We start from the raw sequence: 15,062 nt of genomic DNA on the forward strand, positions 1-15,062 counted from the left end.
GTTTTGGAAATGCTTGGTGCCAACATGACAGTATCTCCCAGGAACAAAGGACAAGGGATGAGAAACTGGACTTGACCAGAAGACTACAATGTACACATTTATTTTCCATGAACCCTTCACAGCGAAAAAAGCAGGGTGCTGACACATTTATTCACATTTCATGACATCTCATTGGAGATATAAAAGCAACAAAGAGAAGCTAAATTGCACAGGAAAAGATCCCCCAGAACAGAGGGTGTACAGTTTTGATCAATCAGGTTGGTTATAGGTTTTGAGGTGTTATCCAGATGAGTGATCCCTCTGCGTTGTGCTGTCTGGTGGAGCTCATGCCACCTCCACCACCTGCCTTAGCTCCTCTATTAGAGTAGCCAGCTCCTTCTCAAGACTCATGATCAGACCTGAGGAAACACAGTGGACCATCCTGACGTCAGCCATATAGAGACGATACTGTGTTTTCACAGGACAAAGACTCTTAAATATCACAGTATTATTGTATTTTAATATTTACTATCACCCACAAAGCATGGAAACCTGATTTACTGTTTATTTTTTTGAGTAAAATGAGTAAGTGTCCCTTTCGAAAATAAAGCAGTACATCTGTGTGCTTGCGCGCAGGCCGGCCTGTGTGTAATATATCAAGTATATCAAAATGAATTTATCCACTGGGGATTAATAAAGTATCTTAAATCTTTACTTAAAAATCTTAATGTGGAAAAGGGAAGACTATTTAAAACCAAATAGTTGCTTTAGCTGATGCTAGTTTTAATAAATCAAAAATACTGTATACAAAAATTTGGATGTGTGTTATGTGAACATCATTCTGACAAGAACAGATGTCAGACATCCAGAGGCATACCCTATACAGATGCACTTAAAAAAAACAATGGGTCATGGTCTAAAGAGCATTGCCCAAGTGCATTTGTTCCAGCAGTTCATTTTTTTATTCCTCCCGCATTCAAAAAGTCTAACATTGTTGTTTCAACATCTGAACTTATAGTAACCGTCCCAGTTCAGCTCTGCCCATGTGTAGTCCTCCACACTTGTCTGTGAATCACAACATTGCTGATAATATTGATATGGAAAAAGTCTATGGTAAAATTTTGATGCCAATGTTTTCACTTTTACTGCAAATGAATATCGTCTCCAAATATCGCTTGTCAGCCTTCCTAAAAACAAACAGTCGTATTGACCCTGAAAAAAAGGGCCGACCTTCAGTAAAAAACATTAACCTCCCTGAAACTACAGCACACGGCCAACAAAATGACACTAGTGAAGTTTTTGTCATCTCCTTGTGACCAATTTGCTCGTGTTTCCCATTCATCCAACTGGACTGAGGTTTTTCAAGCTCTGGTTTTCAGTGATGAAGGCTCTTACCTGTGTTGGCGCTGCTGCCGGCAATAAAGCTGATGACCAGTGGTAACCGATTGAACTGAACAATCTGTTCAACACAGAGACACATGGGGGGGTGGGCGGGTCAGTAAGAATGGTTCAGCACCAAGTATGCAAACCATCATTTGTAAACTTCCAGTTTCAGCTTAGAAAAAGCTCCTATCAAGGTTCCAACTAATCCACCTCTGCTTCTGATGCTGCTCGTCCAGCTGCTTTTCCTTGATCTGACTGTTCTTTTGTAATGGACTGTTTCCTCTGGTAAAACCTCACAAACTTACATTAGGATTACAGATTGAATCATTAGCTTGTGATTCGGCTGTTTTACTTCTTTGTCCTTTTCTAAATTTTTCAAACTTGGTTTTCTAACTGTTCTGATAAGCGCTCTTTGAATGAATAAATATAGCATTATACAGCAGGATATCAGAGGAATCTATCTATAGTGGGAATGACTGCTGGATCTCTGATTACTGACCTGGTAGGTGTTGTAGTAGCAGATGATGCTCTTGTTTTTGGACAAGCCTAGCTTGCTGCCCTGATCTGTGGCCAGAGCGAATGTGGACAAGAAGCCAGGTCTCAGTGCATGGACAGGTGCATTATCATTGGCCACTGCAGGGTCAGAGAAGCTATGTTAACAACTGTCAAGAACGGCTTGCAACCTGTTTCAGTGTGCTTTAAGAAAGTTACGTGACCAATACAGGAACTTTATGTCAAACTGACACTGACGTGCCAAACTATGTAAGGAAGTGGATCCAGCGTCATCTGTACTGTGTGAGTGGGCGTTTTGTACAGCTGGAGAAAAAAGCGTAACAGACTCAATTTTAAAATGCTAGAAACACTTATGTTTTTGAATAAAAATTTGTAAAACAAAAATCTCGGTCCACAATCTTCCTCATTCACAAGACCCAGCAGGTGTCAGTGTGCAAGGACACAGCATCCATTCACCATCAACACACTATCAATACAGTTTAGCAGCCTGTCGGAGTGCCTCATGATGCCCTATCTACCCATCACTACTAAAAACTCTTGCAAGTAAACATAATGACATTATACTAATCCTACTTAAAATGCGGACAAAAATGATTAAAATTACAATCTGTAAATTAATTCTCTCAACTGATGCTGTTACCATCACTAGTCAGCCTCAGAAATACTATGTTTTAATATGTTTTTTAATAAACTGGGGAAACATCCAAGCACAGGTAGACCAAGACAACCATAGTATGACAGCAAAACAGTACAATATTTTGGAGTAACAACAAACAACAGAAGGATGTTTAAATAGCTGGTTACCTTTAACAACTGGGACACCATCCCTGTCTGTCACCACTATAGCATGAAGACCTTCAACACTGTGGGAGAACAAAGCAGATTCGTACAAATGATGCAAAACCATTCACTGTGTTGTCTGAGCTGTGGATTCACTGTTCTACAAACCTCTGCAGTTGTTTGTACAAGTATTTCTTCAGATCCTGCAGAGAAAATTTTTTTTCAGTCAATTAACAGGATAAAGAAGCTTCTACAAGAATGGCGATGAAAATTTTACTGACAAAAGAGATAGCAATAGGGAAATATACTGAAGTATTTCAGGTGCAGACTAAGTGTCACATCTAACCCAGAGTCCAAAAATGCTGTCACGCTGATAAAAAAAGACGAGTTTGGCATTCATTGAAAACAGTACACAGCATGTGTCTGTATGTATGTATGTATATATAGAAATAGAAAGCCTTTTATTGTCGCTATACATAGTATAATGCTATATATATATATATATATATATATATATATATATACACACACACACACACATATCCCCACTATATATTTAAATAAGCTTGCTTGAAAACCTCACAATGTCACGCTTTTTACCTCCACCCACTACCTGTCAATCATGGCGCCCAACCAATCACGGCACATCTGCCAGAGGGAATCACGTGAACAATATTGCGTAAGGCATCGGGCTGCGAGGTTCTTTGTTGCAATTGCGCCTTTCGTCCACACGACAACGCAGATATCCAGGACAAATACAATGGTCAAAGTGAAGTTTTTTGAAAATGCCGGATATGCATTGTCCTGTGGACGCTGTAACCGGAACTTTTTCTTTCCGGGGGACATCTCTGCGACGAGAACTGCTGTGACATTAGTGTGTGTGACCCATGTCTACATGTACACACAGAATGGACGGAGTTAAAACCGGCTATTTTCTGACGTACAACAGCTCCACGTGGAAGACACATTCAAACACATGCTTGACAGTTGGATATTTGTTCTTCTGTTTCTTTCTTTATGAGTCATAAAGTTTATATATTTATTTATTCATTCATTCATTCACATTCCTCATTCACACCAGTTTTGGACTTCCCATTTAACATAATTTTAGAGTGTCATAACTGTTTCAACAATTTTCATGTTTTTGAGCAGAGAGTCCAAACAGCAGGAACAACACAGAAAACGGCAACAAATTCTAAGTGGAACTAGTTGGCTAGCACGAACAGTCTGTCAAGCTATGGTTTCCATTTGGGATGGGATAATCAATGTAGTATCCAAAATGCTCCTCAGGCATCGGTCTTTACATTTGTTTTCATATGTTTAGCATGAAGTCTGATAGTATTGTTTTATCGTGGAATTCCCACGGGTTCCCACACATACAAGCACTAGCGGAAACCCCACCAGATTATATACATATATATATATACATATATATATATGTGTATATATACATGTATATATATATATATATATATATATATATATATACACACATATACACACACACACACACACACACATATATGTCTGTCTCGTAAGTCTTTTAAATTTTGTCTAGTCAAATTCACAAGACCTACACACAATTTTCAGTTTATAAATACTACTTTAACTCTGAATTATAAATTATATCATGTTTCATGCACTTATATACGTAACTCTCTATCACCTTTAAAATATTGTATAATGTTTTTCTGTTTGCTAGAGCAGGTCAGGCTCTAAACAAAAAATAAACAAACACAGGTCGTACTCACATCAGCCATGGCAGCTAATGTTTTATCTCTTTATCCCCACCTTTCCGTTACTGTGAATAGAAAACAGCTTCCAGTAAATGTCCTCGATCATAAACAGGAACACAGAATGCCACTTTAAGCAAACCTTGGGTGTTGACATCAATAGCATGCTAACATGTTAGCTAATAATAAAAGCAGCTTGCGATACTCAGCTGTTACTCCCTACACAAAATAAAATGTATCTACGTTTATTTACGCAAGCTAAAATTTACCTAGAATTCATGCCAACATCACACAAACGGATGTCTTACATGTCAGATAACGTCGGACAGCTTCACTTCAAACTGAGGAAGAACAACAATCACATGACAAACGTTTTACTTCCGGCTCTTGAAGGCGTGATGACGACAGGCACTACTGCGCAGCGCCTCCGCAGGGCGTTCCTTCTTGATTGTTCGAACGCGTTTTTATGCCACCAGCCGCTGAGTTGAAATTATTCTCAGTTCCGACCAAAATCCATTTAATATTAATAGTGTATATATCAATCATTTATGTCTGTGTATCATTTGGTAATTCAATTGCAACCTCAGAATTGGATATAAAAATAACCAGGAGTGGTCATTTGATTTTTTATATTAAAATACAAGGACCAAAATTGTTTTTGTTCTTGAAAAACAGAAAAAACAAACATCAATTAACAAACACAAAAAAATATAATTTTTATCGGTTTTCTGAAAACTACGGCAGCGTAGAGCTGCCAGACCAAGAAAATAAAAACCGGGACGTATCACGTTATTTCGTGATACGTATCACGTTATTTCGTGATACGTATCACGTTATTTCGTGTTCGTGATACTATCACGAAATAACGTGATACGACTTTTTCTAAGTGGTTTCATTTACTGTCTGCTGGCCATCAGTAAATCATGGCTCCTTTACATGATGCCATTGAATTATATTTCATGCTTGGCTTGAGACATGGTGAGATTTTACAGTTATTGGGCTCCGTGGATGAAATTTATATAAGACGACATTTGAAAAAGATGGGGGTATACCGGAGGAAAAACGAGTCGGACCCTCTTGAGGTAGTGTCGTTCCTCATTGATGAGCTGGAGGGACACAGCCGGCTGCATGGATACAAGCTCCATCATCTCAACATAACATTCATTCATTCATTCATCTTCTAAACCGCTTAATCCGCAAACGCAGGTCGCGGGGTCAAAATAACATCTTATCACGAAATAACGTGATACTATCACGAAATAACGAGATACGTATCACGAAATAACGTGATACGTCCCGGTATTTATTTTCTTGGTCTGGCAGCTCTACGCTTCCGTAAAAAACAGATAAAGTAATGTATGAAATAACACAATAACATCTCCTTGTGTGTCTTCAGAGTAATTTTAGACAAGGCATGGGCAACCTACTGGCCACAGGCCAAGTACAACCAGTTAGGGTTTGTAATCCAGCCCGTAAAACTTGTTTAAACTATACAATTAATTTCATGAAATGCAGTTGTAAAATTACCATAAGCCTTCCGTAAGTATGTTTTGCTTTCTGTTAAAGGCCAAAAATGTTTTTTTAATGGTTTTTACACGTCATTTCCATTAGTACAATAAACTTCCATTTGCTCTTCAACTGGCCCACCTGGCAAGTGGCAGAGAAGTATGTTGGAGCGGTGCAGGACATGTATGAGGACTGTAAGACAGTGGTGAGGTGTGCTGTAGGTGTGACAGAGGACTTCAAGTTGGAGGTGGGACTGCATCAGAGATCAGCTCTGAGCCCCTTCTTGTTCGCTATGGTGATGGACAGGCTGACAGATGAGGTCAGACAGGAATCGCCATGGACTATGATGTTTGCAGATGACATTGTAATCTGCAGTGAGAGCAGGGAACAGGTACAGGAGAAGCTAGAGAGGTGGAGGTTTGTCCTGGAAAGGAGAGAAATGAAGGTTAGCCGCAGTAAGACAAAATACATGTGTGTGAATGAGAGGGACCCAAGTGGAAGAGTGGGGTTACAGGGAGAAGAGATCAAGAAGGTTGATGATTTTAAGTACTTAGGGTCAACAGTCCAGAGCAATGGAGAGTGTGGAAAAGAGGTGAAAAACTGTGTACAGGCAGGATGGAACGGGTGGAGAAAAGTGTCAGGTGTGATGTGTGATAGAAGAGTTTCAGCTAATATGAAAGGAAAGGTGTACAAAACTGTGGTGAGACCAGCAATGTTGTTTGGTCTAGAGACAGTGTCACTGAGGAAAAGACAGGAGGCAGAGTTGCAGGTAGCAGAGATGAAGATGCTGAGGTTCTCTCTAGGAGTGACCAGGAAGGATAGGATCAGGAATGAGTACATCAGAGGGACAGCACATGTTAGAGGTTTTGGAGACAAAGTCAGAGAGGCCAGACTGAGATGGTTTGGACATGTCCAGAGGAGAGATAGTGAATATATTGGTAGAAGGATGCTGAGTTTTGAACTGCCAGGCAGGAGGCCTAGAGGAAGACCAAAGAGGAGGTTTATGGATGTAATGAGGGAGGACATGAAGGTAGTTGGTGTGAGAGAAGAGGATGCAAAGGACAGGGTTAGATGGAGGCAATTGATTCGCTGTGGCGACCCCTGAAGGGAAAAGCCGAAAGGAAAACAAGAAGAAGAATGATAAAAGTGATATCCCTCAGGGTTAGGGTTAATTAACCATGCAAATATGATGATTCATGCAACAGTTAAATTATTTTGCTTGACATTTTAAGTCTAGACAGAGACACTGCATATTTCGTTAGCTGAGACTGAAACAAGGCGCACTCATGGGTTGTCATATGTTTGAGGCCAAGTGTAAATATAGCCAACTATTAATGGAACATACTGTGCTTCACAAGTTCTCTGCCCAGACAACACTGAACAACTTCGTGAAGTGGATGAGGCTTTTTCCACATTTGGCTGAACACTACAAACTCAAACAGGTAAATTTATAGAGGAACAAAGAAGAGAAAATGTTAGTGAATGGCTTGAATGCCATCTGCTCATAATTATCAAAGATTCTTGATATTGTTTTCACAAAGCTGAAAGCAGTCATCATTAGAATCAAAAAAGATATGCACTGTAATATTTATCAGTCTCGGTCACAGAGCGGTGGGCCTGAGGGGGATGTTCGTAAACATGTGGGAAAAGAACATTCACATGTCTAGTAGAAATTATATTTTTCATTAAAAGAATTTTGATTTGGTAATCACATGTCACAAATGAAGTTAACAAGTTGATCTTTTATGAAAATGAAATAAGATCTTTTAATGAATAGTTGTTTACCGTTTAAAGCTAAAGACTAATTTAATCTTGACTCGTACTTTTGTTTAGCATGGGGGATTTCCAGCAACTTCACCAGGACTTCTACCACACCCAATATTACATAGATGACCAGGGTCAACATTTGCCCAACTACAACCTCTATGATTCAACAAGCCCTGTCTGTCATGATGAGTAGGTATCCAGGGTTTCATCAGATAGATATGATTTCTGAATTTCATTTTTTATTGTCTCCTTCAAGTTACAGTAGCATGTGATCATCTACTACGTACTATATGTCAGTAGGATGGTTTTAACGTCTTTCCTTACACCTCTCTGCACCCATCCACCTTTTCACTGTGACTGTCAAAAAGAATTATTGGACATGTTGGAATGCATCATATGAAATGTGCCTGGTTTTGGGATTATCTTTTGCGCCAAATTCCAAGAAAGTTTTGAAACTTTGTGATAGAAAACTATTATCACAGATGGAAAGAAATTGTCTTACCTTGAAAGTACACAGACCTGCATCATTATCACATTAATACAATCCTATTTCAAGGATAATTTCTTTATTCTCCGCAACTGTTTTGTTTTCAGTGGAGCACAGGCTTTCATGCCTGAGTTTTTCGATCCTTCCATGGAGCAGCAGTATGCCGAGCAGTTCTACCAACCTGAAATGCCTTCTGAGACTATGGACGGAATAGGAACGGGGACTCCTGCAGAAGAACCTCCCCTTTTGGAGGGTAAAAAGATTGTTTGTTCCGATTCGACTGGATTATTGACAGATTTATATTTTTGTTATTTCAGAAAACTAGTCCAGACAAAAGCACTGTTCAAATTCCCCAAGCAAAAAGTAGGGGAATGAAACTAGCCACTGAAAACAACCTTTTGGTGTCTTCTTTAAATTCAAGCAAAATACCTCAAACGACCAGACTTCATGTGATGCCAAAAATTTAACAGATTTCTTCTTTTCTCTCTTTTCTTGAATAGAACTTGGCATCAATTTCAATCACATCTGCCAGAAAGCACTGACTGTGTTGAATCCTTTTAAGCCTGCGGATGGAAACATAATGAATGAGACAGATCTGACGGGTCCAATCCTGTTCTGCATTGCACTAGGGGTCGCATTAATGATGGTGGGTAACCAGCATGGTGTTGTCTGTCCCATTCATTGCAGTACAACATAGAGATAATTAAAAGTAATTTCTTGTTTTTATTTCTCATTTATTTAGGCTGGAAAAGCTCATTTTGGTTATGTGTATGGGACCAGTGCTATGTCCTGCACTGGCATGTACATCCTGTTGAGTCTGATGAGTTCCCTGACAGTGTCTTTTGGATGTGTGGTCAGTGTCCTGGGCTACTGCCTTCTGCCTATGGTGGGCATCTCTGCATTAGCCGTCTTCTACTCTCTGCAGTAAGTTTATTCAGTAATTGTGTTTGTGAATTTGTGGTAAAACTCAAATGTTATGTGGGACTTTGCGATTGAAACTTTGACTATATTGTTTTAGAAACTTTTACAAACTTCATTTGAGTTCTAGATGTACAGTTAATGTGTTATTTCATCTGAATTCTATTGTTAATGTCAAGATGGACTTATGATTTACCATTCGTAACATCAAATAATTAATATAGTCTTCATTTTTTTCCAGAGGGGTCCTGGGTACAGTTCTGGCCTCATTAGGGATCTTTTGGTGTAGCTTTTCTGCTTCAAAGATCTTCATCTCCACCCTAGCTATGGAGGGCCAGCAGCTACTGGTGGCTTATCCATGTGCCTTGCTCTATGGAGTTTTTGCTTTGCTCACTGTATTTTAACTGTCCCCTGATTAGACAGTGGGGAATTGTTTTTCAAGAAAACTGATTTACTCTCTTTTGTTTTGCCTCCCTCACAAACTTCAAACATAATCAGTCTACCCATTCAGGTATTGTCTGGTTTAGACTGAATCTGCTGGATGATCGCATTTTACTGGATGTCAGAAATTTAATTCACAGGAGTGTCTAATGGTTCATACACAGAAAGCCAAAATATATTTATAAGTTTATTATAAATTCATGATACTGTATATGGATTCTGTAACCTGTTAAAAATTGTAAAATTACAATTTGGGCTAATCACATTAATTTCTAGACCCAGGGATAAATCCCACTGAGGTCATTGTCAAGTATAAATGATTTCATCAGATCAGCTAAGCGTAAGTATCAACTTTCATAATATTCTCATTCTACTCAATTACGTTATGAACAAGATCTGAAATGCTGTTTAGGATCAAATACATTAGAATGTGAGAAAAAAAATTGGATTCTGGATACACAGATGAAGCTGCAGGAGTTTACTGCCCCGACATCTCAGCCACAATCTGTTGGTATTTTTCACAGATGGAGGGAGCCAAGACACTTCACTCAACTAAAAGTCCTAAATCCACAATATGAAGTACATTGCAAGTAAACAAGTTTACAAACAAAACTCAAAGTGGAAGCAAAGACATTTTTATTGTCATACACTGGAATGAGTGAGTACTGTTTCATGCAGATTAACATTGATTTGCACTGTATTAGCATGTAATAGTATTGTTATAAGGGTAGAATCCTACAACTGATTACAAGATATAACTGCATGGGTAAATACATTTAAAAAAATTACTGAAATACTGAGAGCAATGTTCCAGCTTTGAAGGAAAAGCAACAATAACAGGGTATTTTCTTATTTGATAAAGCAAACCGCAGGAGAAAGATGACACATCTCTGTCTCATCCACACAGCAGAACCCCAGTTAAGGTTCTAGGTCCTGGTTCATGTCAGATGCTAGTTTCAGGTTGTTCTCTGAATTACCAACTGGAAACAAACAAGGAAAAGATTAGGATTGGGTCATTTAAAGAATTACTACGTTAAGATTGTGTCTCACATCATTCTGAATTGTTTAAATTAAATCATAAATAGATTCTACACATTTGTATCTGATTATATGCAAACATTTGCTAGTTTTATTTGTTGACCACTGTATAAAAATATTGTGATTATAATCACTCATTGGCTGCCAACGCTTTGTAGCAATCAATTTCCTTAACCTTCTCCAATGTTCTAGACATTTATTGTTTTTTTTCTGTTCTCGATTAATCCCAAAATGCTTTCCTCAGAGCGACATAATGTTCGCTCACGGGTGAGCTCTATCATACCCAAACAATGTTGCATTGTAAGATACCACGACTTACAGACGTCTTGAAGACCAGACATCGCCCAGCCATCGGCGGTTCGCTCCTGCCAAGGCCTCCTCTGAGTGTGAGCGCCTCGGCAGTGGCTGGGAGCTCACCTCCCAACCACTGCCGAGGCGCCCTTGAGCAAGGTGCCGTCCCCCCCACAAGCTGCTCATTTGGGGCACGATCCCTCACGCGACCCTTCACTCTGCCTCCCCTACCTATAAACACCGTATTGGCCTGATTATAAGACAGTGTTTTTCGCACTGAAATAAGACTGAAAAAGTGGGGGTCGTCTTATATCTGGGGTCTAGACTTTATACCCATTCACAACGCTAGATGGCGCCAGATATCTTTAAAGCAACTGCTGAACTTCATTCCCCAGGCCAAAGCGAACCCCTGTCACGAAGAAGAAAAATAGTGGTAGCACAAAGAAGAAAAACAAAAAATAGCGATAAGAAAGAAAAGAGAAGAATATAAGAGGAGCGATAACAGAAAATGGAAACGTAGCGACAATCTGGAGAAAAGTGGGTCGAACATCGGCCAGGTTAACCGGCAGCTGTGATAGACAGTTTTTGCAAAATTGAATGAGGCAAAGTAACATGCTTTTTCTCTCAACTATATTGTTATCATTTGTTTCAAATGTACTGTAATTATTTTCTGTATAAAAATTAAATTTGGTGTTTAAAAAGTGTTTTTTCAAACTTGAGTCTTGAAAAAGAGGGGGTCGTCTTATAATCAGGGTCGTCTTATATTCGGACCAATACGGTAAGCTCTATACAGATAAAGGTTGATTATCATCATGCCTCCGAAACAGATACAAAAATTGTAGAAAAAGCAAGTGACAATGAGTGCTATCTTGCAAGAAAAATAATCAAAAGTTAATGAAGTAAAAAAGAGATATTTCTGAAATTTGTTTGGAGAAGTCTCTGTCAGCTTGGTGCAGTGTCCAAAGGAGAATACAGTATATGAATTAAAGTCAAAGAAAACTATTGCTTAGCATTTTATTTTACATTTACAGTACAGTATTTTCTGCACTATAAGGCGCACTGGACTATAGGGCGCACCCTTAATAATTTGTTTGTTTTATAATTTATTCTATATACAAAGCGCACCGGATTATAAAGCGCAATAAATATAATGCATTTGATAAACTGCAGCGACTGTAGTTGCACAATCCGTCCACTAGATAGAGCCGCGCTGCTCAGACAGTCATGATTGAATTCATGACTTCCTGACTACCTTTGAATGGCCCCTACTTTTATGTCAATAAGCCATTCTGAGCCTCATCAAGGCAAAGTGATCAAGTGATCACTTTGCAAGTGACACAAACTAAATATAGTTATGTTAGAAGCCTATGGCAAACTTTTTTGAGTTCAAAATCAAATTCAATGAGCATTTTTTTGGGGTTTTTATGTACAATAAAATACAATTTGTTCCATTTTCGATTTGATTGCGTGTCTATTTGGGCCCAAAAAATGCCTTTGAAGAGTGACACAAACTATAAAATTATGTTAGAAGCCTATGGTTCAAAGAGTTCAAAATGAATTTGATCAGCATGTTTGTGGTTTTTATGTGCAATTACATAACATTTTTCCATTTCCGAATTTGACTGTGTGTGTGTATTTTGCCCCAATATGTCAATATAGTAAGTTATATGGAAATAAAAACTCTCTTCATATAGCTGAAGTTGTGCTGAAGATAAACATGGGGGCAGCAGTGGCTCAGCGGTATAGCAGATGTCTTGAAGACGGATCGCCCAGCCATCGGTGGATTGATTCCCGCTCCCGCCATGTCATCCCTTGGAGTGTGAGCTGACAGTGGGAGGTTTCCGCTCACCTCCCAGCCACTGCCAGGCGCCCTTGAGCAAGGCGCCGTCCCCACCACAAGCTGCTCATTTGGGGCGCGACCTCCGAGCGCGACCCGTCACTCTTCCTCCCCTGGACTAACTGCATGATTACAGGCCCCTAGTGTGCTGTGTTTCAGGGGCCTTGTTCACAACACTGTGTGTGATGTGCTAAAAACTAACACAAATGCATGTACTGAGAGTGTAAAGAAAATTTCCCCTCTGGGGATCAATAAAATTTGAATTATTATTATTATACCAAGCATGGGTATGTTAAATCATTTTAATGTGGTAATAGAGACAAATATCAAAAGTACCAAAAAACGGCCAAAATAGGTCAGGGCTGTAAGGGTTAACGTCGGTGTCTCACAGCCGTGTATCTCACAGCACGTCGCTGCAGACAGAATACAAAAGCCTCAATGCGCCCCTCCGCCGCCCCCCCAGAGCTATCAACTACATTTGCAAATCTATGCAGCACAACAGAAACGCAGTGACTCTGCTCTTGAAATTTCAGAAAAGGCTGGACGTTCAGCTTTGAGGGTCTTTCATTCACCTTTATGCCAGTTTCTCCGTGTGTTTCCACACATTAAATTCCAGATGACAGCACAATGGCATTTTTAAGACCAATTAAGTTTAAAGTGGATTATTTCCAGTGCCACTGTAGTTGGAAAATACTGAGGTCAGTCAGTTAGTCATACTTCATTAATAGAGTTGTTAAAAGTTCCTTATGTTTTGCTACGCAATCACCAGTGCTCCCACAGGCTGGTCTGCCGTCTAAGAGCAGGTTCAGTCAGAGTGGGCGTGGGCCCGAGTGCCTTGTGAGGGAGCTCCTCTGGTGGCGGAGTGCGGCATGACTGGCGGCTGGACTGCCGGCTTTTTTTCAGCGATCATGTTTTTAACCAGTATTAATATGAATATTAATCCATATACAAGTTGCACCGGACTATAAGGCCCACTACAGGTTTATAAGAAAATTTTAGGTGTGCCTTATAGTCCGGAAAATACTGTACTTATATTTCTATTAGACCTGTGGTCCTGTTTTACGTTATTGTGTTTACGCACTTTTTGTTTTACTAATTTGCATGGTTCTTGCATTTTTGGCATTGAGGACAGTGATATCCTCTTGGTTGGGCAGTTTTGTCCCTTAAGTATCTACAATGTGTTGTTTGTATTGTCTTGTATGTTTTAAAACGTTAATGCTGATTAAGTGCACCTTGCCCAAGACAAATTTCCCCGTGTGGGATAATAAAGTATATCCTATCTTATTGATTGAAAAGAAAAAGAAAAAAAACAACTATCATATCTTTATTTCTAAAACTTTTTTGAAATGACTGCCAGGCTTTAAGATTTTGATAAAACTAATATATAATTTCACTCTTTTTTTCTTTTTACTTAAAGTTATGTTATTAATAAAAACATTAAATTTAACAGTTTTAGTTCTCATATTGTACTATTGGCAAAACTCAATCCTTGCGTACGGTTCTACCATATATTCTGTTATTATGTTTGGGATACATAAAAGTCATGTTGGGATGCACAATTTTTTCTTGAAGAGCATCCCAGGTATGCACTACTTTCTTGAGGTAAAATGAACTCTGTTCAATGTCAACAAATCTATTATTAGTAGTAGTGAAGAACATCCGGTTTTTACCTTGGCTCCCTCCAGTTCATGAGGAGCTTTCTGAAGTGCATTGTTCAACCCTTCCTCTGTTGTGAATCCAATAAAGCAGAAGCCTTTGTGGAAGCCTGTTTCTTTATCCTGGTGTAACACAAAGAACTTCATTACTGTATGGACTAAACAACCAATCATTGGGTAGCCCAGAAAACAGGTGTTTTCTGTTTACGATCATTTAATCTTTGTAATAGAGTGACAACTTACGAATGGCAGATTACACTTGTTGACTGGTCCAAACTGTCAAAAGTACTCCTTCAGCTCTCCTGAAGACCAAACAGGAAACCTTTTAGACGTTACATTTTGAAGTTCAGTGTAACCCACACTGAGCTCCTCACTCCTACCTGAACACGTGACCCTGGACCCCTGCTTCAATTAGTGCCAATAAACTCCGACTTAACATCTGATGACTGCTTTGTGTTTTCCCCGTTTATGATGATTTACGCTGTGCATAACAACTCTCTTAGATCAAGCAATAAACATTTTAAAAGCTGAGCTGGACCTTTTCGCGTGTGTGAACTGGTGGCCACACCGGGTGACATTTGAGTCTACAAAGCTTTAATTACGAGCACATAACTGTATCATTGTGTAGAAATCATGAGACAAAATGTTAAACTAACTGTTCGCAACAGTCCATGGTATCCTCGAAACGAAAAGCTCCAGCCCTTTTCTCCCTAATGCCGCCATGATTCACCCAA

The 15,062-nt window shown here is 39.2% G+C and overlaps 3 protein-coding genes across 8 annotated transcripts; 1 reads left to right on the forward strand and 2 right to left on the reverse strand.

Annotated features, from left to right (window-relative positions):
* Positions 1-84: 84 nt before the first annotated feature.
* On the reverse strand, positions 85-4,768 carry lamtor3 (late endosomal/lysosomal adaptor, MAPK and MTOR activator 3). Of its 2 annotated transcripts, none has more exons than XM_068338116.1 (7): positions 4,697-4,768; positions 4,407-4,456; positions 2,824-2,858; positions 2,680-2,738; positions 1,862-1,995; positions 1,375-1,438; positions 85-398 (listed from the first exon to the last, which is right to left on the reverse strand). In XM_068338116.1, exons 2-7 carry the CDS (start codon positions 4,413-4,415, stop codon positions 325-327), a joined length of 375 nt encoding a protein of 124 aa, XP_068194217.1. In that variant the 5' UTR covers positions 4,416-4,456; positions 4,697-4,768; the 3' UTR covers positions 85-324. The 2 variants fall into 2 exon arrangements, with proteins under 2 accessions (XP_068194217.1, XP_068194218.1); XM_068338117.1 differs by having other exon boundaries at positions 4,658-4,740.
* Positions 4,769-7,240: 2,472 nt separating this feature from the next.
* Positions 7,241-14,332, forward strand: LOC137610515 (protein YIPF7-like). 5 transcript variants are annotated; one of them, XR_011038511.1, is made up of 7 exons: positions 7,241-7,336; positions 7,728-7,850; positions 8,256-8,401; positions 8,649-8,794; positions 8,891-9,072; positions 10,032-10,165; positions 12,531-14,332. XR_011038511.1 is itself a non-coding variant. In XM_068338111.1 (6 exons), the coding sequence occupies exons 2-6, from the start codon at positions 7,729-7,731 to the stop codon at positions 9,468-9,470; spliced, it is 759 nt and encodes a 252-aa protein (XP_068194212.1). In that variant the 5' UTR covers positions 7,241-7,336; position 7,728; the 3' UTR covers positions 9,471-9,981. The 5 variants fall into 5 exon arrangements, 3 of the variants coding, with proteins under 3 accessions (XP_068194212.1, XP_068194214.1, XP_068194213.1); XR_011038510.1 differs by lacking the exon at positions 12,531-14,332 and adding an exon at positions 9,308-9,847 and having other exon boundaries at positions 10,032-10,146; XM_068338111.1 differs by lacking the exons at positions 10,032-10,165; positions 12,531-14,332 and adding an exon at positions 9,308-9,981.
* On the reverse strand, positions 10,127-15,051 carry slirp (SRA stem-loop interacting RNA binding protein). The gene is given in 4 exon segments (XM_068338118.1): positions 10,127-10,487; positions 14,344-14,451; positions 14,572-14,630; positions 14,985-15,051. Coding segments are annotated over 4 exon segments (258 nt in total). The 3' UTR covers positions 10,127-10,463.
* Between the last annotated feature and the right edge of the window lie 11 nt (positions 15,052-15,062).

This window comes from Antennarius striatus, chromosome 17 (genome assembly GCF_040054535.1).
Source record: "Antennarius striatus isolate MH-2024 chromosome 17, ASM4005453v1, whole genome shotgun sequence".
In the NCBI taxonomy this organism is placed as follows: domain Eukaryota; kingdom Metazoa; phylum Chordata; class Actinopteri; order Lophiiformes; family Antennariidae; genus Antennarius; species Antennarius striatus.

Bases quoted from the DNA above. Each gene is read 5' to 3' on its own strand.
- lamtor3 (XM_068338116.1), bottom strand. The intron at 2,739-2,823 runs GTTTGTAGAACA...GTTCTCCCACAG, and splicing joins TTGTACAAACAACTGCAGAG to TGTTGAAGGTCTTCATGCTA. The intron at 399-1,374 runs GTAAGAGCCTTC...GTGTTTCCTCAG, and splicing joins CGGCAGCAGCGCCAACACAG to GTCTGATCATGAGTCTTGAG.
- LOC137610515 (XM_068338111.1), top strand. From the start codon at position 7,729: ATGGGGGATTTCCAGCAACTTCACCAGGACTTCTACCACACCCAATAT. The intron at 7,851-8,255 runs GTAGGTATCCAG...TTTTGTTTTCAG, and splicing joins AGCCCTGTCTGTCATGATGA to TGGAGCACAGGCTTTCATGC. The intron at 8,402-8,648 runs GTAAAAAGATTG...TTTCTTGAATAG, and splicing joins AGAACCTCCCCTTTTGGAGG to AACTTGGCATCAATTTCAAT.